Genomic DNA, 25,698 nt, shown 5'->3' on the forward strand with positions numbered 1-25,698 from the left:
GTTACCTGTTTTAACAGTTTATCAGTTCTTGTCAAATAGCCAGCGAATATTATCAACTAACATTTTCAAACAATAATATGTTTTCAAGTAAAGAACTATTCTTAAAAAGCAAGTAGTATTGGCATAATTGCTAGGTTGGTCAAACTTTGTTCTTATCCTTTTAGTTTTATCTATAGATTTGAAAGAGATTAACTTGTTAGAGAATACATTTAGTTAAAAAATCTTTAAAAAGAGAAACCTCAATGATATTTTTATTTTTCAGAAAACTGTGGAATATATTTTCCAGAAATAAAAAGAGATCCAGGCAGATATTTACACAGTTGTCCTGAATCTGTGAAAAAGTGGCTTCGACAGCTAAAGAATGCTGGGAAAATTCTTCTGTTAATTACCAGTTCTCACAGTGATTACTGTAGACTTCTCTGTGAATATATCCTTGGGTGAGTGATGAGTCATTCGGTTTTCATTGTCTTATGAAATACAGATAGCAGATTAGACCAGGGCTTTTTTAAAAGTGTCAGCCATGACCATATCATTATTTTAAGCAATGCTGAGTGACAAGTTGATTTTTTTTTTCTGATGACATACCTCAATATCTGCTGACAGCAGCCCAACCAAGTACATTTTAGCAAAGCAATGTTACTGGGGACCAGTATGCTCATAGCTCACCGAATGTCCGGGTTTTAGGTTTTCTAGAAGGTGGTAAACTGTATATCCTTCAGTTTTCCATGAATTTGGTTTCTCATCTTTGGATGATGACTGAGGGACACTGAGTTGTAGGTTATACTCCTCCACAGATACCTGGAGTACAGCCACTTTTTAGTCATTTCAGTGTGGAGCCATGTACTTTACTGTTTAACACAACCAGGATGGGATTGAATTCGTGAAAATGAAGGCAGTATAATTGCATAGACTTTAAAGTAAGACAGACTTGACTTCAAGCCCCACTCTGCAGTTTACTGTAGTAGGTTTTATAACCTCTTTAAGCTTCAATTTTGTGATCATAAAATGGTACAGTAATGCCTTGTGAGTATGAGGGGATATTCAAATAGCATAATACAGGTAGAAAATTAGATAGGAATAGTTGATAGACTTCAGTGTGTAAATACTTATTCTTGTGGGCAATACCAGGAAATATCTATGGTCAAAGCAAGATTCCACAGTGAGCTATTAGGTCTCCCCTAATGTTTCCTCAAGTTCCATCAAATACCGAATTGCCGTGAGTATGGAGCAAGTTTGAGCCTTAAAACCTACCTTCACTAGCTTTTTTAGCATCATGATTTCCATGTTCTTAGCAGGTGTGACTTTAGTTTGTTCTATGATATGCTTACAATCTGTGAGTAGAATTTCTGCTTTTTGAATAATATATAGGCTGATATATAATAATGCATTCTTTGGGTGAATTAAGGCCAAAGTCCTGGATGTCTTGGAAGGTGCCGCTCATAGAGACATTTGCTATCTTAGTAGTGGGCCCACTAACTAAATTTAGATGAACAAAAATGAACTTTAAAATGAACAATTGAGATTTTAATTCCTTTTTTATTAGCATAGATAGCTGTAGTCTTTCTTCATCTCAATTTCTATTTATTGCTGTTTGATTCATAAAAGTATTCTGGAATGTTGCATAAATATTGTTTCCCCCATTGTAATAGTGAGTCCTTCAGGAGAAGGGCTACCTTTCCTTTGCCATCAGAAATAATCCTTAATATAATGATAAGTACAGATTTAAAATCATTAATTATTATCATATAAAAGTTACCACATTATAAGACTACACTGATTGTCAGATAAAGTATCTTCTTCATATTTGAAGCACTCTCTGAAAGATGATCATGACTTGCTATAATGCTGCTTTCTGTGGGACCCATGTAACACGCAAAATTGTTAACTCTTCAAGCTAACAAAGCCAGCCAATTGCAGGCCCCCAAATTTGAAGATAGATTTTCCAAATATTTCCAACCGTTAGAAACTATTGACTTCACTGCCAAAGCCAGCTTGGTACCTAGAGTCTATGTGCTGCTTTCTTTTTTTCCTGATTATGTTTATACTTCAAAGAGTTGTCAGGAAGACTAGTACTCAACCACCTTCTATTTCCAATGGAATGTTCACCTTAAAGTGTGAGAAAAATATAAAGCATATAAAAGTTAATCAAAAGATAAATGATGCTGTTGTAAAATAGATAAGCAAAAATCAAGTTCTGTTTTATATGGACCTATTCTAATTCTTAAAATAAATTTATGAAAAATTGTGTTGCTTTTAGGAATGATTTTACAGACCTTTTTGACGTTGTGATTACAAATGCACTGAAGCCTGGTTTCTTCTCCCACTTACCAAGTCAGAGACCTTTCCGGACGCTCGGTAAGTTACATTTGGTTTCTTTCTTCTGTATACAGTTGACTAACAACCTTGTGCAGAGCACTGTTGTTACATGCAATGCCATGTCTTCTTTCCTCTCATGGGGAAGAAAAAAGATAATAAACCTATGTTTGTATTAAATTTTATGCTACCACTTTATATCACAATTATTTCTTTGCATGTCAGCCTTTCCCTGACTTTAAAAATGAAGGGCATGAACTTCACCTTAGTTTTTAGGACCTAAATAAATGCCTCGATAAATGTTTGAAGGATGGATTACTTGTGATAAATCAGTTGAGTTATTTTCTAGAACAAAAGCACCTGCGGAACACATGAGGATCATAACAAATGAAACATTCCTGTCTCTGGGGAAAGGGAAGGCCTTCCTGAAAGGGTATTTAGAATTATCATTCATGTAGAAGAGACTGATAGGGAGAGAGGTGGAATGAAAGGGATTTACAGGTGAAAAAGAATGATAACAGAGTGAGGTACTCATAGTAGGTGCTCTTGAAAGCTTCTTAAATAAATACATAAATGAATAAAAAGCAGAACCTGATCAGTAGTAGAGAAGTTATAGTTTTTGGGGAGTGAAAGACAGTGAGTTTAGTTTTGATATCTGTTGTATCTTTTATTTCTATTGAAGTAGTTTCAAGTAAGCTCAATGATATATTAACATTTGAGGACCATTCAGAAGTTCTCTTAGGAGAGGACCATCTAAAATAAATCCAGGATGGTTAGAAATTGAAACACAGTTAATGGTTGTAAATGCACATAAATGTATAAAAGATTTTTAAGAAATAAAATTTATAGATCTACCTAGAAATCTAGCTGTCTTTTAAAGAGAATGATCAAATTAACATACATACATATTGTATGCATAATATATATAAGCATCTACCATAATATATGATTTATAATTTTACTTTTGATTAATATGCTTGGCATTATATAACAACCTGGGCCAGGTTGTACTGATATTTAATATACATTTCTCTTTACTTTCCCATGGCCACACATTACCCTGTTCTGAAATAAAATTTAAAATTTTTCAGAAAAGTGTTCAGGTGAATCAGACACATTTAATACATTTATTTAATATGGTAATACAGTATTATTTACTTTGAACTTATTTTTACTATTCAAAAGCCTGATTCAATTCTAGGCATTTGATAGTAGCTCAGTACTCAGTGTTGGGCTTATGAACAGTGAAATCTAAGTGAGGCTCATTGTAGCACGTGTCAAGCACCAAGCCTTTTTCTGTGCACCAGACAGATATGTGAACATGTGAGCACATCAGCAAGTGCAAGGGATGCTTATGGATTTTAGTACGTGTCATGAAGGTAATAACCACCTTATGAGGTACAGTATATGGGGCAGGCTTCCTTAGAGTGGCTGGCCAGGGGTGCTCTGTCCAAAAAGGTTAGGTAAGGTGACTTGCAAGGTGAGCCCTGAGGGACAAGTGATGAGAAGAGCAGAGGAAGAGTGTTCCTGGCACTCTTCATTCATTGGATCAAATGAATGCCAGGGCCCAGTAGGAGATTAGTTTTGTCACATTCTAGTAACAAAGAAGAGACCTGCCATTCTGGCACATGGTCATAGGGTGGGAGGGGGGTGAAGTTAGGGAGGCAGGCACCCTCATAAGCAGTGGAAAGGGGTTTGAATTTTATTCCACAAGTAACCTGAAGCTGTTCCGTTGTTTGAGGCAGAAGAGTGATATAAGAGACTGCTTTGGCTGCGGGGTGGGGAATGGTTTGGATGTGGGGAAGGAAGGAAAGAGGAAGACCTGGCAACTGCAGTGTCCCTAGTAAGATACTGTGGTGGTTTGGTCCAGAGCGACAGTACTGGAGATGGAGAGAGGTAGATACATTTAAGATACATTATGGAGTTGGAAAACACAGGGCTCCATGATACTTAAAGAAACAGCAGATGAAAAGAAAGGAGTAATAAAAGAATAACTTCCAGGTGGTTGATTTTTCTTTTTCCTGAAATGAGCAAGTGAGTAGGTGGTGGTACCATTTACAGACTTGGGGAAAAATACGAGGATAAAGTTATATGGAGCAGGGGTTACATCTATTAAGAACTCGTTTTTCAACATGTTAATTTTGAGATGCTTATGAGTTATGTAACTGTCATTATCAATTAGGAAATTGTATAAATATGCCTGGAGTCCAAGGGAACAAGTCTAGGCTGAAGATATATATTCGGAGTAATCAGCTCATAGATAGGTATTTGAAGCCAGGGGCTTATGTGAAACCAAATATAGAGAGAATGTAGATAGGCAAAAGGCCTAGACCAAGCCCTGACATTCTCTAATATTAAGGATAGAGAAGAAAGAGTGCAGTGTGGCAGCACATAGATTATAGTATGGAAAATAGTAGAATACGTATGCAGAAGTCAGAGGAAAGAGGAAAGGGTAGCCAGCTAGTCCAAATGCTACAGAAAAACAACACTGAAATGAGGAAAGAGAAATCTTCTCTGGGGTGGGCAAGATGGAGATCACTAGCGCCTCAGTGAACAGTTGCCATAGAGTGGTGGGATAGAAACTAAATTGCAGTATCTTGAGTAGTTCATTGGAGGTATGGAATCAGGGCATATGTACAGCTCTTTCTAGAATTTTAGCTCTGAATGCAGTCAAAGAATTGAGGTTTTAGCTGGAAGACAATGTAGCATTAAGGGCATATTTTATTTTTTTAAGATAGAAGATACTGGAATATGCATATGTGGTGATGAGAATGATCTAGTACAGTGGTTTTCAAAGGTGGCAGTTTTGCCCTTCATTGCAAATTTGGCAATGTCTGGAGACATTTTTGGTTGTCACAACTTGGCAGGGGGGTAGAGGCTAGGAGTGCTGCTAAGCAGTCTGCAACACACAGGACAGCACCCCCCAACGACAAAGAATTATCTAGCCCCAAATCTCAGTAGTGCCAAGGCTAAGAAACCCTAGTCTAGTAGAAAGAAATAGGTCGGTGTTGTTTTTATATATTGGTTTAAAGTCTTATATAATAAAATCCTTAATATTAAGGAATAATCTGTTATCAAGGATTCTGATAGTATTCTTATAATTAAACCAGAAAAAAATTTAAATGTTTTTCCCCACTTTACAAACTTACATTTAAATATGTAAGTACCCAATAAAATTTGCTTTTATTTTTATTTTTGTGGGGTTTGCATATTTTGTTCTAAGAAAATCTATACCCCCTTGTATACCTATAGTAGTATTTATGCCATTCCATAAGATTTTTATTAAAATTTCACACAAAGATACAAATAATGTGAAACTGCACATTAAAAATATACCAAGTTTTTTTTAACATATTGGAAATTATAAATGCATTAACTATGTTGATAATTTACAGCATTTTATGTAGTTTTTCTCTATGTAATTGAGAGTATCCTGAGATAAAAGGGTGGAGTGTTTAAAAAATGATTACTTTAGAAGTAACTATCTTAAGACTTCTGTGCAGTATTTTCTGTTAGTTGTACAGTACAACTGGATTTGAGGGCTGACATAATGATGTTTATTCAAACTACATCTTTAAATATTATACTCATCAAAAGACTCGAAAGTCTTTTTGACTGAATTTATGGTATGGAAATATTAGGAATCTAAACTTTAAAAATAAGCACATCCTGATAATAAATATACCATTTTAAAAAATTGTTTTACATTCTGGGTTGTATAAAAACTTAGTTTTTTAATTTCTACTGTCTCTAATTTGTATTTCATTTATTTTTTAATTGACAAGTAAAAATTATATATGTTGTACAACATGGTATTTTGATATATATATACATTGTAGAATGGCTAAATGATACTATTTAAATAAGTATTACCTCACATTATCATTTTTTTGTGTATGGTAAGAACACTTAAAATCTATTCTCTTAGTAAATTTTAAATATACAATGTATTATTTTTAACTCTACGTTATATACAATATATTTCTTGTATTTATGGATTTATTCCTCCTAACTGAAATTTTGTGTCCTTTGACCAACATCTCCCAAAACCCCTACCCCTAGCCTCAGATAACCACCATTTTACTTTGATTCCGTGAGTTTGACTTTTTTACATTCCAAATGTAAGTGAGATCATATGGTATTTGTCTTTCTGTACGTAGCTTATTTTGCTTAACGTTGTGTCCTCCAGGTTCATCCATGTTGTCACAATTGACAGGATTTCTTTCTTTTCAAGGTCAAATAGTATTCCATTATGTATATATACGATATTTTCTTTATCTTTTAATCTGCTAATGGACATTTAGGTTGATTTCATATCTTGACTATTGTGAATAATGCTGTAATGAACATGGGAGTGCAGATAGCTCAACATACCAATTTCATATATTTTGGATATATACTCAGTACTGGGGTTGCTGGATCATATGGTAGTTCCATTTTTAATTATTTTGAGGAACTGCCACACTTTTTTCCATAATGGCTAAACTAATTTACAGTCCCACCAAGAATATACAAGGATTCCCTTTTCTCCACATGCTCTTTAAAACTTATCTTTTGTCTTTTTGATAATAGCCATTCTAATAAGTATGAGGTGATAGCTCATTGTGGTTTTAATTTGTATTTCCCCTATGATTAGTGACATTGAGCACTTTTTTATATTGCTGCTAGATATTTGTATATCTTTTTGAGAAATGTCTATTCAGGTCCTTTGCTCATTTTTTAAATTGGATTATTTGTTTCCTTACTGTTGAGTTGAGTTCTTTTTATGTTTTGGATATTAACCCCTTATCAGAAGTATGCTTTGCAAATATTTTCTACCATTCTACAGATTGTTTTCACTTTGTTGACTGTTTTCTTTGCGGTTGCATAGCTTTTTAGTATTATGTAATCTCATTTGTCTATTTTTGCTTTTGTTGTCTGTGCATTTGGGGATATAGCCAGAAAGTCTTATAAAAATTTCATTTTAACTAGCAGTCTACTGTGTTTCATTCTCCTCTGTGGTTTTAGAGATGAAAATTCTGGATTGATGTAGCAGGACCCAAAGTCCTACCAGTCTCTGTAATGAAGACTGTGAAGTGCCTAGCAATCTCAGCATATATAGGATTTCATGCTTTTTGTGCAGATATTTAGAAAAGTTTACCTCATTTTGTCCGGGCACGGTGGCTCACGCCTGTAATCTCAGCACTTTGGAAGGCCAAGGCGGATGGATCACCTGAGGTCGGGAGTTTGAGACCAGCCTGAGCAACATGGGGAAACCCCATCTCTACTAAAAGTACAAAATTAGCCAGGCATGGTGGCACATGCCTGTAATCCCAGCTACTAGGGAGGCTGAGGCAGGAGAATCGCTTGAACCTGGGAGGCGGAGATTGCAGTGAGCCAAGATCACGCCATTGCACTCCAGCCTGGGCAACAAGAGTGAAACTCCGACTCAAAAAAAAAAAAGAAAAGTTTACCTCATTTTTATAACATCCAGGAGGGCTAGATGTCTATGGTTCTTTCCAGCCTTTGTTTTCTGGGCCTCTGATTTAAAATATTTCAGTGGAAGAATATTTTTTAGAATTAAACCAAAATACTTTATTCTATTTAGAATGCAAAAAAGATTGCCAGAACTATTACTAATTACAGGATTGTACTGCACATATTTTAAAATCCCTACTTCATTACATGCTATGTGTTTATTCTGCTGCTGATTCTGATTCTTCAGCTACCTCTAACTGCTTTACCTCCGTTTCTACTACCTTTCCCTTTTAATGTTGATATTCCCTAGCATTCTATATTTGGCTCTCCTTTCTTCTGTTGTCCTTCAGCTCTCTACCACTGGGAAGGTTTTAACTATCATCTGTATACTGATAGTTGACATTTCCTTATCTCTGGGCTTCACATTTCTCTGACCTTCAGAAGCCTATTTCCATCTGTCTTCTAAAATCTTCACATCCCACAGCCCCAGAGTCGCAGGAAACTTGATATGCTTGCAACAGCTCATTAAATCCCCATCCCATTTTAGCATGCCGCTCTTCCCATATTCCATAATTACATTTTAGCTACTTTTCCAAGCACAGACCTTAACCAAGCTAGTAAGCAAAAACCACAATTACTTTTGCACTAACGTAAAAAAATCAGTCATCCTCATTCCTTCCCTCCCTTTTAAGTTGTACTTCCGTTTGCTCAGGTTTGTCCTTACTACATTGCCACCACTGCCCGTATCATCCCTTGTGTGAAATGGCACAATATTTAAGTCATTGCTCCAAATGGTTAAAGTAGAGTTAATACAATTGAGCTTGCTGGGATGGAAGGCACAGCGAGCCAATCACGAAACACAGCATGGCCTTAGCGAGTTGCACAGGTTTGACGTCAGCGGTTGTCATGGTAACAGGGGCGAAGCTGCTGATACCAGGACTGAGCTCCTCCCGCCAGTCTGATTCCTGCCAGTGCTTAAGATGTATGGAGGGGAGAAGCGGCTTCCAAGCAAAATCTTCTTCCTCTCTTTTCTCTATCACTGCGTCACCAGATCCTCGCCAGTGCTGAGGGCGGGGATACGGGGAATCTCTGTCTTGCAAGATTAAATTATTATTGGAGAGGGAACGTGTCTGCCTTGTTCACTGCAGAGTCGCCAATGCTGCTTAGCTCAGTTCCTGCCCCTGCCCGCCATTGGGAGAATCATGATCCAACTCTCTCTCTTCTCTGTCTTTTCTCTTCTCTCTCTCTCTGTCTCTCGGCCTTAGCTGTCACCAGTACACTGACTCTGACTCCCAATTCTTTCCCTGAGACCTGTTTTCCTGAGTCTCATACGCAGTTCCTCGTCCACAGTAGGCAGCTCCACTCAGTGTTCTGAAATCAAGCTTGAGATTCTCCTTCCGCCTAGAAACCACAAACAACCAAACATGCTGGTCACCTTGTGTGTCTTCCTTACCTAACCATCTATTAGAATTCTCCAGCTGATAACCTCCGTTGTCTTCACCCTTTTACCTCCAGTATGCTATGCATTAAATCCTGCTTAATATACCTGGAAAATCATCTCTGTCCTCCTTTCCCTTTCCACTAGGCTATCTAACCCCTCCCTAACCTCTTTTCAGACACTTTTCATTAGCACAGACTTCTATTTTTGAGTTCTTTAAAATTTCCCACATCTTTTTTAATTACTTAGGCACAAATATATTTAATCACATGCACACAGTATCTCATTGGCTTCCATTCCTTGTAGCATCCTAAGGCTAATTGTACAATCTGGTTCCTAAATTACCTTTCCATCCTCCTTAACTTACTCCATAAAAGTATTCTTCTTTACTCCTACTGAAATGATTGCCTTTTATTCTTATATCAAGTTTTTGTTCTCACTATTCTGTCAACATCAGTGTTTCTCAGACTTTAATGTACACATGAATCACCTAGAGATCTTGTTAAAATGGAGATTCTGATTCAGAGGCCCTGGTGAAACCTTACATTCTGCATTTCTGAATAACTTGTCTGGTGAAGCAGACGCTACTGGTTGGAAGACCACACTTTGAGTGGCATAGATATGTGTAGAATGCCTTCTCCCTTTCCTCTCTGGTGACTTCCTACCTCTTATTTAAGGTCAAACATACAAATCACATTTTCTTTGCAATACCTTCCTTCTGCAGCTCCAGTCAGAGCTGTTTCTTTCTCTGTATTGTTTAGTGTTTTCACTTGGCTACAGTTGGGAAATTGTCTGATGAACTTTGTCACTGGATATTAGTGCTGAGGGGGGCAGCTGTGTGCAGGAATCTTTCTGTCTTTAGCACAATTCCAGCAACATTAAAAGCTCCCAGAATGAAAGAGGCTGAATCCATCAGCGAACTAGTCAGCTCCATCTCTACTAAACATACAAAAAATTAGCTGGGCATGGTGGCGGGTGCCTGTAATTCCAGCTGCTCGGGAGGCTGAGGCAGGAAAATCGCTCAAACCCAGGAGGCAGAGGTTGCAGTGAGCTGAGATGGCGCCATTGCACTCCAGCCTGGGCAATAAGAGCGAAACTCCATTTCAAAGGAAAAAAACAAGAACTATGAATGAATGGTAAACACACACACACCCCCCCACCCCCGCACAAACCAAAGTAGATAAGGGTAAGAATCACACTTTTTCTTTACTAGTATAATTTTCCTGTTATAGCCCCCAACACAGGCATTTTATGAGACCTTTTACTTGAAAAATGTCTTACCTGTCCATGCTAAGAAACAGACAATGTATATATGAAAATGTACAACTGGAGAAAAAAAAGTCTAGCCCAGAATTGAGGAAGGGATTTATAAAAGTAAAAATGAACTGTTTAGTCAAATTTACATATATACAGAAAGGAATCCTAGAAATAAAAATTGTAAATATATTTTAATCATAATTCATTATTTAGTAACCTCTAACAAGTCAGAGGTTGCCACCAGAATATAAGCATCCTTAAAGAAGAGACCCTAAGTATGCTTAGGGCAGAGACTTGGGCCATCTCATTCACTGCTATACCCCGACTGACTAAAACAGTCTGTGAAATATAGTAAAAACGAAGAATGAGACGAGAAAGAAAATGAACTGTATTTCTAGCTCAGATTCTGTTTGACTCCACCAGGCTGTGCAGATCCACTCATGTTTGTGACTTTTTACTTGTAACAGAAAAACAGTGGCAACAACCCACATGTCTATCTATAGAGGACTATTATTAATAAATAATAGAACATGTATAAAATAGAATGAAATGCACATATTTTAAAAGGAGGTAGATGACACTGTGCTAGCTATAAAATAGTTTAAAAATAGCAAGTTGCAGAGCCTCATGCAGATTATTCTAATATTAGCATTTAAAAGTATTTTAAAATTATTAGTATTATATTAGTTTGCTAGAGCTACCATAACAAGATACCACAAACTAGATAGCTTGAACAATGTATTTTATTTCTTTGCAGTTCTGCAGGCTGTGAAGTCTGAAGCCAGGTTGTAGCAGGATTGGTTTCTTCTAAGGCCCCTCTCTTCTTGGTTTGTAGATGGTTGTTTTCTCCCTGTGTCTTCACATAGTCTTTCTTCTGTGTCTATCTGTGTCCTAATCTCATCTTCTTATAAGGAGACCGTATTGGATTAGGTCCACCCTGAGAGTCTCATTTTAATTTAATCCAGCCTTTAAAGGCTCCATCTCTAAATAGTCACATTCTGATATACTAGGGGTTATTATTTTAACTTATGATTCGGGGAGGAACATAATTCAGGCCATAGCAGGTATATATATATATACTGAAACTCATCAAATTGTATGATTTAAATACATTCAATTTATTGTATGTTGGTTATGTCTCAACAAATGTGTAAAAACATGGAGGAAAGGAATATGCTCATATTCGTATTTGCTTTTATGTGCATAAAAGAGTGACTGCCTTTTGCAGAAAAGGTGAGTGCATACCAGATAGCGTTCAAAAATAAGACTTTTTAAAAATATGTAAATATATTACTGATTCAGAAAAAATCTCATAAATACATATTTTTAAACATTAATAAAGTAATGACACCAAGCGCTTTGGGAGTTTAGGAGAGGCAGCAGTCACTGTGAGTTGAGGTTAGAGATTCTGGCCTACAAAACTTATCACAGGTTCTGCTCTCTGTGGTAAGTTTGGCTTAGCTTTATTCAAGATTGTCAGTCTAGCCTTGACTGTATCATTGTCCCATATCTACTTTGTAACTGTTGTACTGTCAAAAACCTTACTGTTTTTTAAACTCATCTTGTCCGTATGTTCTTACAATAAGAAAATAAAAAGATTTACTTCATTGTAGTAAAACATAGCTATATTTAGGAATAAATTACAGTTTCTAAGACAGCTTTAGTTTTATTTATTTGCCTAAATTGATTGCTCCTCCATGTCTTTATCCAACTTCATTTGTTTCTTAACTTCATTAGGTCAGTTTTTTGGTAGTTTGTAGGCTGAAAGAAAGGGTTTGAGCTTTGTTCTCCTATGAGTTTTCTCCTTTATAGTTATTTTATAACCCAAACATCTATTAGCGATTAAGTTAAAGGATTTGAGGAATAATTTGTATATCTTGTAGAACTTTGGTATAGAAAATTGTCCTAATAATATATTTTTATAGAAAAATGTTTTCAATTAATACATTTTACCTAACTGTTAAGACTGCTTTAAATTAAAACTGGGACAGTGGAATTTTAGGAAAATAATACAGGTTTGCTTTTTCACGAGATATTTGAATTCAGTTCAAAGGGCATTCTAAAGCCCTCCTTTTCTTCATTCATTGCTGACCTATTTTCAATATAAATGGAAGATTGTAACAGCATTAAATTTGAGCCTTATATAAAGATGTCATAGGGAGTTGGCTGAGGCTCCATCCTAAGTGAGAATTGTTAGTTTGCGGGTGTTCTCAGGGATAACAGATAAAGGTTTATTCTGTGCTATAGTTGTTTCCTGTTTGTGGCAATACCATGGGACACATTCAGGTCCAGGAATCCAAATTCGGAAATGCTCTCTGGGAGTATCATCTTACTTTGTCTTCTAGCCCTAATTTGAAATTCTTTGGAATAAGGAGGCAAAGTGCATTCTTGTCCTGGCTCTTATTATAACATTTCAGTGACTTTGGGCAGATTTCTTAACTTTTTCAGATATCAGTTTATTCACCTGTAAATTGAAGGGATTATAGCTAAGACTTCTTAAACACTTACTTCGTGGCAGACATTTTTCCATGTGCTCTATTTTTATCTGCATTAATTTATTTATACAACCACTCTGTGAGGTAAGCATTGTTTTTAGCCCCATTTTAAAACTGTGGAAGCAAATTATCATCACCATCTATCCCCTTTGTCTTCATTTTTTTCTATATCTTCTAACATTATCTTTCTATATCTTCTAACTTTTTTTGTTTTTGTTTTTGTTTGAGACAGAATCTCGTTTATCACCCAGGCTGAAGTCCAGTGGCGCTATCTCGGCTCACTGCAATCTCCGCCTTCCGGGTTCAAGCAGTTCTCCTGCTTCAGCCTCCCGAGTAGCTGGGACTACAGGCACGCGCCACCATGCCCGGCTAATTTTTTGTATTTTTAGTAGGGACAGGGTTTCACCATTCTGGCCAGGCTGGTCTTGAACTCCTGACCTCATGATCCACCTGCCTCAGCCTCCCAAAGTGCTGGGATTACAGGCGTGAGCCACCGTGCCTGGCCCTTCTAACATTTTTTTTTTTTTTTTTTTTTTTTGAGACGGAGTCTCGCTCTGTCGCCCAGGCTGGAGTGCAGTGGCTGGATCTCGGCTCACTGCAAGCTCCGCCTCCCGGGTTCACGCCATTCTCCTGCCTCAGCCTCCCGAGTAGCTGGGACTACAGGCGCCCGCCACCTCGCCCAGCTAGTTTTTTTGTATTTTTAGTAGAGACGGCGTTTCACCGTGTTAGCCAGGATGGTCTCGATCTCCTGACCTCGTGATCCGCCCGTCTCGGCCTCCCAAAGTGCTGGGATTACAGGCTTGAGCCACCGCGCCCGGCCCTAACATATTTTTAATTAAACTTTTTAAAATCAATATCCTCATTGTACTCTTTGCAGGACACTGTTTTTTGGGTTGGGGTGGGGGTTGTTTTTAGACAGGGTCTACTTCTGTCATCCAGCAGGGAGTGTGGTGACGTGATCTCGGCTCACTGAAACCTCTTTCTCTGGGCTCAAGCTATCCTCCCACCTCAACCTCCCAAGTAGCTGGGACTACAGGTGTGCAACCCTATACCCAGTGAATTTGTGTATTTTTTGAAGAGACTGTGGTTTCACCATGCTGACCAGGTTGGTCTTGAACTCATGGACTCAAGCAGTCTGCCTGCCTCAGACTCCCAGAGTGTTGGGATTACAGGTGTGAGCCACCCTGCCCAGCGTACATTTTAAAATATTATGTAAAAATAGAGATTTATGTAACTATTTTCAATTGACCTTATAAAGAAGTACAGTGCCCTATCTAAATAATGTAAAAAATGTTTATTTGGGTTTATAAACACTGTGCTTGAAACTTCCCTGAGTTTGTTCATCTGCACTGTACAGCTTTCACCTCAGTTCTGTGGCTTTCACAGTCCGAACAGGCTCTCTACTGCAGGAATTAATACTTCTCTGAGTCTTGCAGCTTCCTAGCTGTGAAGGCTCTGCCAAAACCCTCAGCTTCAGCTGCCCTTGTAGATTAATTATTCGTTAAGGCAGCCTCCAGTATAGGGGCTGGAAACAGGGAGGGGAGGTAATGTTTGTATAAAGTGAATTTTTTGTTTTGACTTGATTTGGGGTTTTTTGTTTCCTATTAGATTACTGAGTCTCAACATTTAAGAAATTATGATACTATGGATTTTTAAAATTTTTTTCATAAGTAGTAGAAAGATTATCTTCCCATTATCCTTGCAAAGTAGGCATCTACATATCAACTGAGTCTTTTCAGAAATATTGCTGTAAATTATTCATTTTCCAATTGCCATCAAATCCACATTACTTGCATAGTAAGACATTTCAGTAAATAAATAGACATCAGAAGTGATCACTTTTTACTGTGTTTCTCCAGGAATATGCTGAATCTTCTTAGACCCTTTTATTGTTAGGCTAGTACATGATTTTGGCTTCCTATCTATTCTTTCTTTAAAGAATAGTGGGATTTTCATTTAATTTTGCAGAAGAATTTTAAAATGGCTGCTGAAATGGCAGCAGGATAGCATAAATATTTATTGAACATAAGCTGCTAGTTGCTATGATTTGGCTTTAATTATCTATAAATGTAGTTTTAGAATTGTGTTTAAAATATCTGAGGTTATGCAGAAATGCACCTTAATATTGTGATACATTTGACTCATTTTGTAGTAGAATTAATAAATTATATTTCATTTCAGTTATAATGACCAATCTTTAATTTGTAAATCTTAAATTCTCTAGTACCAGATTCAAGATGTTTTATGTTATAAACTAAGCAGAGATTTAATGTTGTTGTCTGTGACTTTTACATATAGTTTCTTTAGGGAAAATTCGATTTTAGTTAAAGGTACTAATATTGCCAGAGATGTATTTTTAATGACTGACTTACCCATCTTTGCCTCCTTTCTAAACCCTTTGTTTTCTCCCTGTCCTACTCCAGGGCTGATGTACAACAAAGCCAATGCAGCTTAAGCTTTAAGACCCCCTCATTTATCTCTTCCAAATCCTATCAGGGACCATGGTAATTTTGTATTAATACTGTATTTGTTCTCTTAAAGAGGACCCTTCTAATTACATAAGCTTCTGTATACACACAACCTCTGTATCCAACATAGGATTGTATCTTACAAGATTCTTCTTAGTGGCACAGCAGAGAGGACCAAAAAAGTGGGGAGAATAAACCTGTTTAAAATCAGAAATCATATAATTGATGGGAGAAAAAGGAGGTTATTTTTTTCCATACAGTTTGCAAAGCTGTATCAACAGCTACCAAAGTCTCTGCTGATATGTCATGTATTTCGTAAAACCTTACTCAGTCTTCCTTTATCATCGTGCTGGTAGGCGGATTCTCTTCAGCTTTTCAGCTCGTGTACAAGTAATAGAATAGTGGGCAAAATTCAGAGAGGCAGACTCTTTCACCAGCCCTGCTTTAACAGGAGTGGGAAGGTAATGTGCTGGGAGAGGACAACTTGGAATGGTCCACAAACTTGTGCTTTGGCATCAGATAGTCCTTTCATTCCCCACCCACCCCAAGCTGGTACTAGGGTAAAGCATTTGAGGCATCAAGGGTGCAAAATTTACATCTGAATATGATAGACTACTAATTAAAAACTTATCTCCCTCACCCTCAATTCTAAAAAATTAACACCTAATGACTTTCATTGTGTTGTTTATTTGGTAAACCATTTTGTAGTAGTAGGGGCCTGATGTCAAGCAGATGTCTATCTAATCACCGAATAAATCACTTACCAGCATTGAGATCCTGGGCAAAATAACTTCCCGGAACTTTATTTTCCCCAATTAAGAAGGCCATAGGATTAAAAAGTATATACCTTTAAGGGCCTTATAATATGTAGGTACCACTGAATGTCAGCTCCTTTCCCCACAAGGTTCTTGTTTGTACATGTCCTGCAGCCATGCCCTAAGTGTGGTCTGCCCAACTGGCTACTCTCACTTGATTAAAAAGTATATGATTGTCAAACTGTATTTTCAGAGAATGATGAGGAGCAGGAGGCGCTGCCATCTCTGGATAAACCTGGCTGGTACTCCCAAGGGAACGCTGTCCACCTCTATGAACTTCTGAAGAAAATGACTGGCAAACCTGAACCCAAGGTATTTTCCAGTTGAGGAGAAGCCCTCAGCGCCCACTGGCAGACATAAGCAGTTGTGAACTGCCAAACCTCTCCTAATTCTTCTGCTTAAATAAGCCTTTCCTTTGTCAGTGTAGACAGGCTGTCTATCTGTGATAGAGAAGAGCAAGGATTCCAGGCAGGGCACCACAGATTTAGGGGGTGTGTGAGTGTGTAGGATGCCTGTGGAATGTTAATCCTGATAACAATCCATCCAAAAAGTTTTCATATATAAAACAAACAACTGAAATTTTGCTACAGACTAACTTAAAGATACACTTGTTTTTGACAGCATGATCACGTTGTTCATGTTGGACACTGGTGCATTTCTAACAGCAGAACCCTTTCTTCTAAGAAAATATTTACCAGAATTTCTGTGAGCTGAGAGATCATGGGGTAACAGAGCCCTGCTCCATTGGCTGTCACCATGCCACAGTCCCCTGGGGACTCCTGAGGGTTAATGGATGGAGCAGTCTGACTTGCAGATGCTGATTCTCATATCCCTTAACTCTGTTTTCATATCTGAAAATTGAGAGGTATGGACTCAGTCAATGGAGTTTTGCCTCAGACTACCTAGGGAACCTTCCAGCTTCAACATGCGTAGCCCCACTCTCACAGATTCTGTTTCAACCAATCTGAAGTTGGGCCCAGAAACTCTCTTGAAAAGTGGTTGTGATTTGCACTTTTAATAATCTCTAATCCACAAGTTGTCTCTAATACCTCACCAGCCCTTCAACTGCAGGGGCCATTTTATTAGTAATTGTAAACATCTATGTAAACATATAGGTTCTCTTCTTTAGGAAAATTGAATAAAATCACTTATTTCACCTTATGCTCTCTTCCACCTGTGAATGTGTTGTATAACTTCTTAAGACAAATCTGGCACCCTGTGAATCAAATGAGACAAGTTGATGGTCACCTGTGAGGTTATTAAAGACGTTTAAGCTGTTTATGCAGTTTTTGATTGTCATACTCTGATGGCTGTTGAGAAATTTTCTTCTTCTTTATATGAAATAAATGCCACTCTCTTTCACAATTCTATGCCTCAAACAGCATCTGCTATCTGTCTTACAGGTTGTTTATTTTGGTGACAGCATGCATTCAGACATTTTCCCAGCTCGTCACTATAGTAATTGGGAGACAGTCCTCATCCTGGAAGAACTCAGAGGGGATGAAGGCGCAAGGAGTCAGAAGCCTGAGGAGTCAGAGCCTCTAGAGAAGAAAGGAAAATATGAGGTTAGGGTTCCCTACATCTCTTTCCTTGAAAGAAAAATATTTATGTTTGAAAGCTAAAGTATCTTTATACTACTTGACTCCAAAATTGTCCTGGTCAGGCTGAATGCCATCATGTTTTAAAAAAAAAAAAAAAAAAAGACTAATAATTTGAAACTTTGTACCAATTTTATTGACTTCATGTTCTATTTATACTGAAAGCAATAAATAATAATCCTGTCCTCATTCCTTTTTAAAAAATAAATACTAAATAAGAAAATTAGACCAAGTTGTTTTTTAACTACCCTTTACACATCATCATCATCATAATAGAATTACAGAGTTATTTTTATTGTAGGGAAAAAAATTCTCTTTCTAGGTTGCTCTGTTTGGGCTAGTTTTCAGATAATAACTAACTGACCATATAAAAAGCTAGTTTCTGTTTAAAATAAAGGATACTTCATAATAAGGAGGAAATATTATTCCTGTTCCAAAAACTTAATGTGTGCCCAAAGCCTATTTGTAGATTCCTACAGGGTTTCAAAGGTTTTATTTACTTCATAGACAAAAAAGTTATGAGATTGAACATTAGTTAATCACCATTTTAATTATTCTGTTCTCTTGTTTCAGGGACCAAAAACAAAGCCTTTAAATACTTCATCTAAAAAATGGGGCTCTTTTTTTATTGATTCAGTTTGGGGACTGGAAAACACAGAAGACTCCTTGGTTTATACATGGTCTTGTAAGAGAATCAGTACTTACAGCACTATTGCAATTCCAAGTATTGAAGCAATTGCAGGTAAGGGGGAACATACCTATAAAGCTTCATCTGTTACTAGACAACAATGACCAGTACTAGAATTCTTGTCTTTAAGAAAAAGAAATCTTCCCACAACATTGATTTATCTTTGGGGAAAACATCTTCTAGATATGGAACCTAGGTAATTAGGACCAGCACTTCTGTGGGAGGCAACTACAAAAGCTCGACAATTTATTTTTTTTTTAATTCAGCTTGGAGGCATATTATAAATTTAGGGAAGAGTTACCAGGACAAGCTGAGGAGGCCCAGTAAGGTGAACCTCGCATTTGAGGCTACTTTTCCCCCTGGGTGTTTGCTGATTCTGGAGAGGGCACCACAGAGGGTGAGTGGGCCTTTCAGTAACTTCATGAATCTACAGGAATAGGAACTGGAGGAGAGGGCCTGCCTGAGGAGGAGTGGGTCTGGTGAACTCCCTCAATCTATGTTGAGGCCCTGAAGTGCTTTACTTTAGAATAAGGATGAATTGAGAAGAAATCTCCATTTTCACAGGAACTAAAACTCAGCTTGAAATCAGCTGAATACCTAAAATTGGATTGAGGAGATTCCAAATTAGTAGTGCCCCAATATATTAGTAGAAACAAATATAGATTCTCTTTTGAGGAGGATAACATCATTCTAGGACTCAAATTATTTCTAAAAACAATTCATATAAAATTCAGCACATAATGAAAAATAGCCAGGCACATATGAGACCACACTAACAGAAATAACCATGCTTATTATAGTCAAATACAGAAACGGAAGGAGTAAGAAATTTGGTAGAGACAAAAACTATGGTATAAACTGTGATATAAAAAGAATGGAGATTGCAGAATTTAAATATTTAAAAAATGAAATTAAGAACTTAACAGGTGGATTTAATAGCAAATTAGACAGAGATGAAAAGTCACTTAGTGCCCTGGAAATTAGGTCAAAAGAACATATTTGGAATGAAACAGTAAGAGAAAAATCATAAAAGGTACAGAAGAGAGACTGAGACATAAAAGATATAGTGAGAAGGAGTAAGGTTTCTATATGGCCAGCCTTCTGTATTCTCGGGTTTCACATTTTCAGATTCAACCAGCTGTGGATAAAAATTATTCAGAGGAAAAAAACAATAAAACATAATACAACAATTTAAAATGTTACAAATTTTTAAAAATACAGTATAACTATTTACATAGCATTTACATCGTATTCGATATAAGTAATCTAGTGATGAATTAAAGTATACAGGAAGATGTATGTAGGTTTAATGCAAATATTATGCCATTTTTTGACTTGAGCATGCGCAGGTTTTGGTATCACAGGGGTGCCCTGCAGATACTGAGGGTCATCTGTGATTGGAGTCCCAGGAGATGAGAGAATAAGGGAGATGAGAGAAAAGTGATGGGAAAAAAATAAGCCAAAGGTTTAAGAAGCCCAAAGAAATGAAACAAAATGAATAAAAAGAAATTCAGAGTTAACTGCTAAATGCCAAAGATAATTAAATATTAAAAGCAATCGAGAGCATAAATATAGATTAAATAACAGATTGACATCTGACATCAGAAACAGAGAAGAGTCAAAGACAATAGAATGATGACTTTAAATTGCTGAAAGAAAATCCTGTGAATCTTGATGGAATTCTATACCCAGTAAACTTTTTAAAGAATAAAAGTAAAATATTGGCTGGGCTTGGTGGCTTATGCCTGTAATCCCAGCACTTTGGGAGGCCGAGGCGGGCGGGTGGATCGATACATCTGAGGTCAGGAGTTTGAGACCAGTTTGGCCAACATGGTGAAACCCCGTCTCTACTAAAAATACAGAAATTAGCCAGGTGTGGTGGTGGGTGCCTGTAATCCCAGCTACTCGGGAATTTGAGGCAGGAGAATTGCTTGAAGCTGCGAGGCAGAAGTTGCAATGAGCTGGGATCACACCACTGCACTCCAGCCTAGGTAACAGAGCAAGACTCTGTCTCAAAAATAACAAAAAAAAGTAAAATATTTTTAGACAGAATAATAAAGAAAATGTATATCCAGAAACCTGTACTAGAGGAAATAAAGATTATTGTTCTCCAGGTACAATTAAAAATAATTCATGTTGGAAGACTGGAAATGCAAGAAGAATGTATGTGATACAAGTATATGGTGTAAGTGTATGAATTAAAAATGAATGCTTAGTGTTTGAAACAATAAAAATTAAAGTCCCATGGGATTTACATAAATAGAGAATTAAAATGCCTGACAACAATGGCATGTATATGCCAGAGTGGGGCAGCAAAAATTAACATGTTCTAACATGCTAGAATTAAACAATTAAGGATAAGACTATGTTCAATATTGATGTCGGAAATGCATGTTGTAATCTCTAAAATAACTGTCAAAAGAATTGTGATGATATACATATACCAACCTACTATGTAAAATAATTTAAGAATCCAGAAGAAAACAAAGGGGATGAGAGAATATTAAGAATCAGCAAGACAAATGGAAAGCATTTAGTAAAATGTTTAATTTAAACCTGAAGTAATTACATTAAATATATGTGACCAAATACTCCAATTAATAGCTGATTTTTAAAAAATAACAATACTCAGCCGGGCACTGTGGCTCACACCTGTAATCCTTGCACTTAGTAGAGATGGGGTTTTACCATGTTAGCCAGGATGGTCTCCATCTCCTGACCTCGTGATCTGCCCACCTCGGCCTCCCAAAGTGCAAGGTTGTTTATAAGAGATATAGCTAAGACATAAGGATTCAGAAAGTTTAAATATCAAAAGATGGATGAAATAATACCATGCTAACAGTAACCAAAAGAGAGAGTAACTGCATTAATATGAAACACAGTAGATATTAAGGGGAAAAATGATTAGCATGAGAGAGATCACTTCATAAATACGAACTCTTAGTTCTCAGAAATATATAACTGCCAGTCTAAGATACTCACAAAGTCCCCTGTCCTCTCTCAGGTCAGAGCTTAGTCTCTCCATTTTCACAATACCAAGAAAATGCCTAAGAAAGAAAACATCCACTCTCCTTTATACAGGCCTATGCTTTTCCGCTTGGATTCTTCGTTTCCAAGTTTCCTTCAGCATTTGGCAAAGGGTTTGAGGAGAAAACCGGCAGAGTCCAGTTCTCTAACCCTTCCTTTACAGTGGTCCTAGCCCCTCAATTTTTGTCTCTGCAGCCCTGCAAGACTGCCAAAATCTCTACTGGTTTTTCTGCTGCTTATAGTAACCCCTACCACCAGCCAGAATCCCAGCACAAGAGGAGAAAAGCTGAAGCTTAGTGCTAGCTCCTCTCTCCGCTGGTTCCTCCTTCCCAGGAATTGTATCTTAAGTCTTGGTTGCCTCTTTAGCTTTCTGGTGACTTCAGTCTCATGTTTGTATTTTATCCAGATTTTCTAGTTGCAGTTAGAAGTCTAGTTAATTTTTTTGAACTTCAGATTCTTCTTCCTTCAATTGAAGAAAGTTGCCATGTTGTATGTATTAAAATTCTTAGTTAGCTAAGCATTTGAAGAGTATTCTTAGTAACCTTCTTCCTGGGACCATGAAGAAGATTATTAGGTCTCATTCACCAGTTACATGATCCTCTGAGGAGGGCCTGGGAGATTTTTTTTTAAATTTTTATTCAGATAAGCTTTCATATTTTTGTATTAACTTCTGTGCAGAGTATTAAAATTAAACTCACTAGTTAGAGCTCTGGGGATGATTTGAGATATCTCTAAATGTGATTTGCCTTAAGCATTATTATAAATTGTATAGGGAAAGATATCTAACTCTTCATCCTAAGTGACCTTTGATAGACCTTTTCTGTAATATGGGAGAAAGAATAAAATTAAATTGTTTTAAATGAGATAGGAAGTGAAAAATAACTTAGTACATCCCTTTTGCCTCTTAAAACCTTATATTCAAGTAATGTTTCTGTATTTGTGGATATTCTGTTAGACATGGTTATCTCGTTCACATTTAAATGCCTAGAAGCCTTTTTTATAGCTGTTGTAAAAGTTTGTATTTATTAGCCATATATATGTTACAATGGTGAATGGTTTATACACATTTTTAACCTTATAATAATAGCTACACAGAGACCTACTGAAGGAGCAAAAGAAATGTTAAAATTTTACAGGTTTCAAAAATAAGTTTTACTATCAGTGAATATCAAGTTTTGATTTGTTTATGAAAGGCATTCAGAGGCCTGTGCAATAATTAAACTTTTTTTTCCTCCCCAGAATTACCTCTGGACTACAAATTTACAAGATTCTCTTCAAGCAATTCAAAAACAGCTGGCTACTATCCAAATCCTCCACTGGTCTTAACAAGCGATGAGACACTGATATCCAAATAAGTTGTCTTTATTGGAAAATGAAGTGAAGACCCATATATGCAGTAAAAAAAAAAAAAAAAAAATCAAAAAATACTGTAAAAGACTTTAAGGAACGAGTTTTATTGACCAAGAAGTTGATATTTGCCCATAGGTCTCCTTTCTATAAATCATCTTGACGTTTAACAACTCTTATTATATTAAAATCTTAGTATCCTAAAACTTAGAACCTTATTGATATTTTCTATACAATAGTTTTGTGATTAGAATTCACCTGGGGACACACACTCCCACACACAGTCACTCTTACACATATGCCTAGTTCAGTGGTTCTCAAAGTGTGATCCATAGACTAATAGCAGAGCATTACCTGAGAACTTGATAATGCACATTGCAGGCCCCACCCAAAACCTGTTGAATCAGAAGCTCTGAGAGTGGGGCCTACCAATCTGTGGTTTAACAAGCCCATCAGGTGATTCTAATTTACACTACAGTTTGAGACCCACCGACCTAGAACATATCCTCCAGAGACTTGGCTTAATTGGTCTGGCTAAATATAGCTGAACATTGTTACCTTTTATATGCCCTAGGACTTCCAAAATCACCCTATCCAACAAAATCTTATTCCTCAGTATTAATTCCTCTCATTGGGAAGAAATTTGTAGTTGAAACTATTTAATTTAATTTGAATTTAATTTCTGTAATTGGGAAGGAGGGTAATAATGAACAAAAAGTTTGAGAAAAAATGCTTTAAGGGGTTTTACAGGCATACTACAGTCCAGGACTGTGGTGTTCTATGTGCTATGTATAGTCATATTAGTAGCTATTTGTTGCAAGATACTTGAAGCCAAATGTTTGCAGTATAGGTTCCTGGCTACTCTTTAAGCTGTGATTTCACTCTGTCTATCATGGGCAGTATTAGAAAACATACTGGTTTTCACTATCTGGTTTTCAAACACTATCATTATTTTACCTGGATTGTAGTGGAGAATTGAGCATATCAATGCATGCATTGGAAAGAAAAAAATTTTGTTGAAATTTGGAAATGTTCAGCTAAATCCCAGATATACTGTGGGATGAGTTATCTCAGGGTAGGTTAAAAAAAAAAAAAAAAATTACTAAAATTTTTCCCTCACAGTCAGTAGCTTTCTTTGATATTTAACAATAAGTATATAGTGATATACTTGAAGTTTATGTCCAGAATGTCATTGGAATATTACAATGAGCATAAATAAGCTTAGGACTACATGAAAGATGCTATCTCGTATATGCTTTAAATAGAAAATTGATTTCTTTTAAAAATAAAGCTATTTTTCCTTATCCATGTTTATTCTGTAAATGGCAAATAATACATCTTTAAATACTTATAAACTACTGTTAATATGAAAAATGAGAACTCCAAAATAAGAAATAATTGCACTTTTTGGGCCACTGACTAGTGGCGGGGGTTCGGGAGGCAGAATTCGGTTGTCAGAAGTTCTACGCGCCCCTTTAGCATTCTACCTAAAGACCCTGAACAAGTTACCACCAAATTTGGCTTCGGTTTTTTCCATCTTATAAAAGGAGAGGTTTAGTTTATTTCTAAGTTTCCTTCCTTTCTAGCAGTCAGTATTTCTTCTAATGAATGTTTTTTTCTATAATTAGCAAGACTATAATTTGGTTTTTTAAATTTGTATTTCATTGTTTCTAAAAAGTGCCAGTGTTTCTGATTGGATATGAAGATTAAAAATAATCATCCAAATGTGGCACCAAAAAAATTAAAAAGAAAATATTAAAGTAGTTATATGAAACAAAAAAATTGTATAAATGGGCAGAAGACATGTCATATTTGCATACAGGCAAACATTCATCATCTAAAGGACACCTAAAAATAGATTTAAGGGAGCGGAGGTTTTCTTTGCTGGCCACTGTTCATCGCATCAGCAGAGGAAAGATCTGAATGACTCAGTGACCAAATGTTTTGTCAGAATCTGGTATTTGGAATACTGAGGTAGTAAAAACTTCAACTGAACCATGAATTGCAATCTAAACTCAACTGAGTTTGTTAAACTCTAAACTGAAATCAAGTATTATTTCCCCACCAATGTTCATATCCAAAAATAACTTTAAATACACACACTTTTAGCGAACTGGTTTGAATGAAAATAAATTTATATAATTATTTTATATAACAAATCAGCATAAAGTGGAAAATCAAACTGCCTCTCTAGGTATAGTAACCTTGACTGAATGGTAGAAATACATGGATAGCTTTTTAAAATATTCGGTGTTGGAGTAACAGTCCCTTACATCTTTTCAGGCTCTTGAGCACAAGAAGACTATCCTAACAGTTGGTTCCCAGATTGGTGCAAGACTGGAATACACTTGACTGCTTTTGTTAAAGCCATGACAGCATACCAAGTAATTCACCCAGTATGGTCGTATGGCCATCCTTGAAAATCCCTGGGCATGGTCCAGTTCACATGGAATGAATTCAGAAAGGTGTCTCTTGTTGGTCTCTAGAACTATCCTCAGAAATAACAGTAAAATAGTGGTCATGAGTGCTGACTCCTCACTAGGCTACTTCATGTACGTTGTCTTGTTTACTCTCTACAGCAACCATATGAGATGCATGTAATTATTAAATTGTACAGATGGGAAAACTGAAATTCAGAGTGATTAAATACAATGCTTGCTCTACGTTACACTGTTACTAAGAGAGCAATACATGAACTCAGGTTTGATCCTCAAAATCACACTTTTAATTACTTGATACATAATGTCTTCCAATGTTGAATCTAGACTGGGGCAAATTCTCAGCCCAAAACCACA

The 25,698-nt window shown here is 36.6% G+C and overlaps 1 protein-coding gene across 2 annotated transcripts in view; it reads left to right on the forward strand.

The window, feature by feature from the left end:
• LOC105465463 (5'-nucleotidase domain containing 1) overlaps positions 1-22,981 on the forward strand; it is a 145,898-nt gene extending 122,917 nt beyond the window's left edge. For both annotated transcript variants that reach the window (XM_011713907.3, XM_011713908.3), the window contains exons 7-12: positions 263-437; positions 2,258-2,355; positions 16,437-16,555; positions 17,647-17,808; positions 18,415-18,583; positions 22,796-22,981. In XM_011713907.3, coding sequence (XP_011712209.2) covers positions 263-437; positions 2,258-2,355; positions 16,437-16,555; positions 17,647-17,808; positions 18,415-18,583; positions 22,796-22,911 — 839 coding nt within the window. In that variant the 3' untranslated portion in view covers positions 22,912-22,981. The remainder of the gene's footprint in view (positions 1-262; positions 438-2,257; positions 2,356-16,436; positions 16,556-17,646; positions 17,809-18,414; positions 18,584-22,795) is intronic.
• The last annotated feature ends 2,717 nt before the right edge of the window (positions 22,982-25,698 follow it).

The sequence above is a fragment of the Macaca nemestrina genome, chromosome 5 (assembly GCF_043159975.1).
Source record: "Macaca nemestrina isolate mMacNem1 chromosome 5, mMacNem.hap1, whole genome shotgun sequence".
Lineage (NCBI taxonomy): Eukaryota > Metazoa > Chordata > Mammalia > Primates > Cercopithecidae > Macaca > Macaca nemestrina.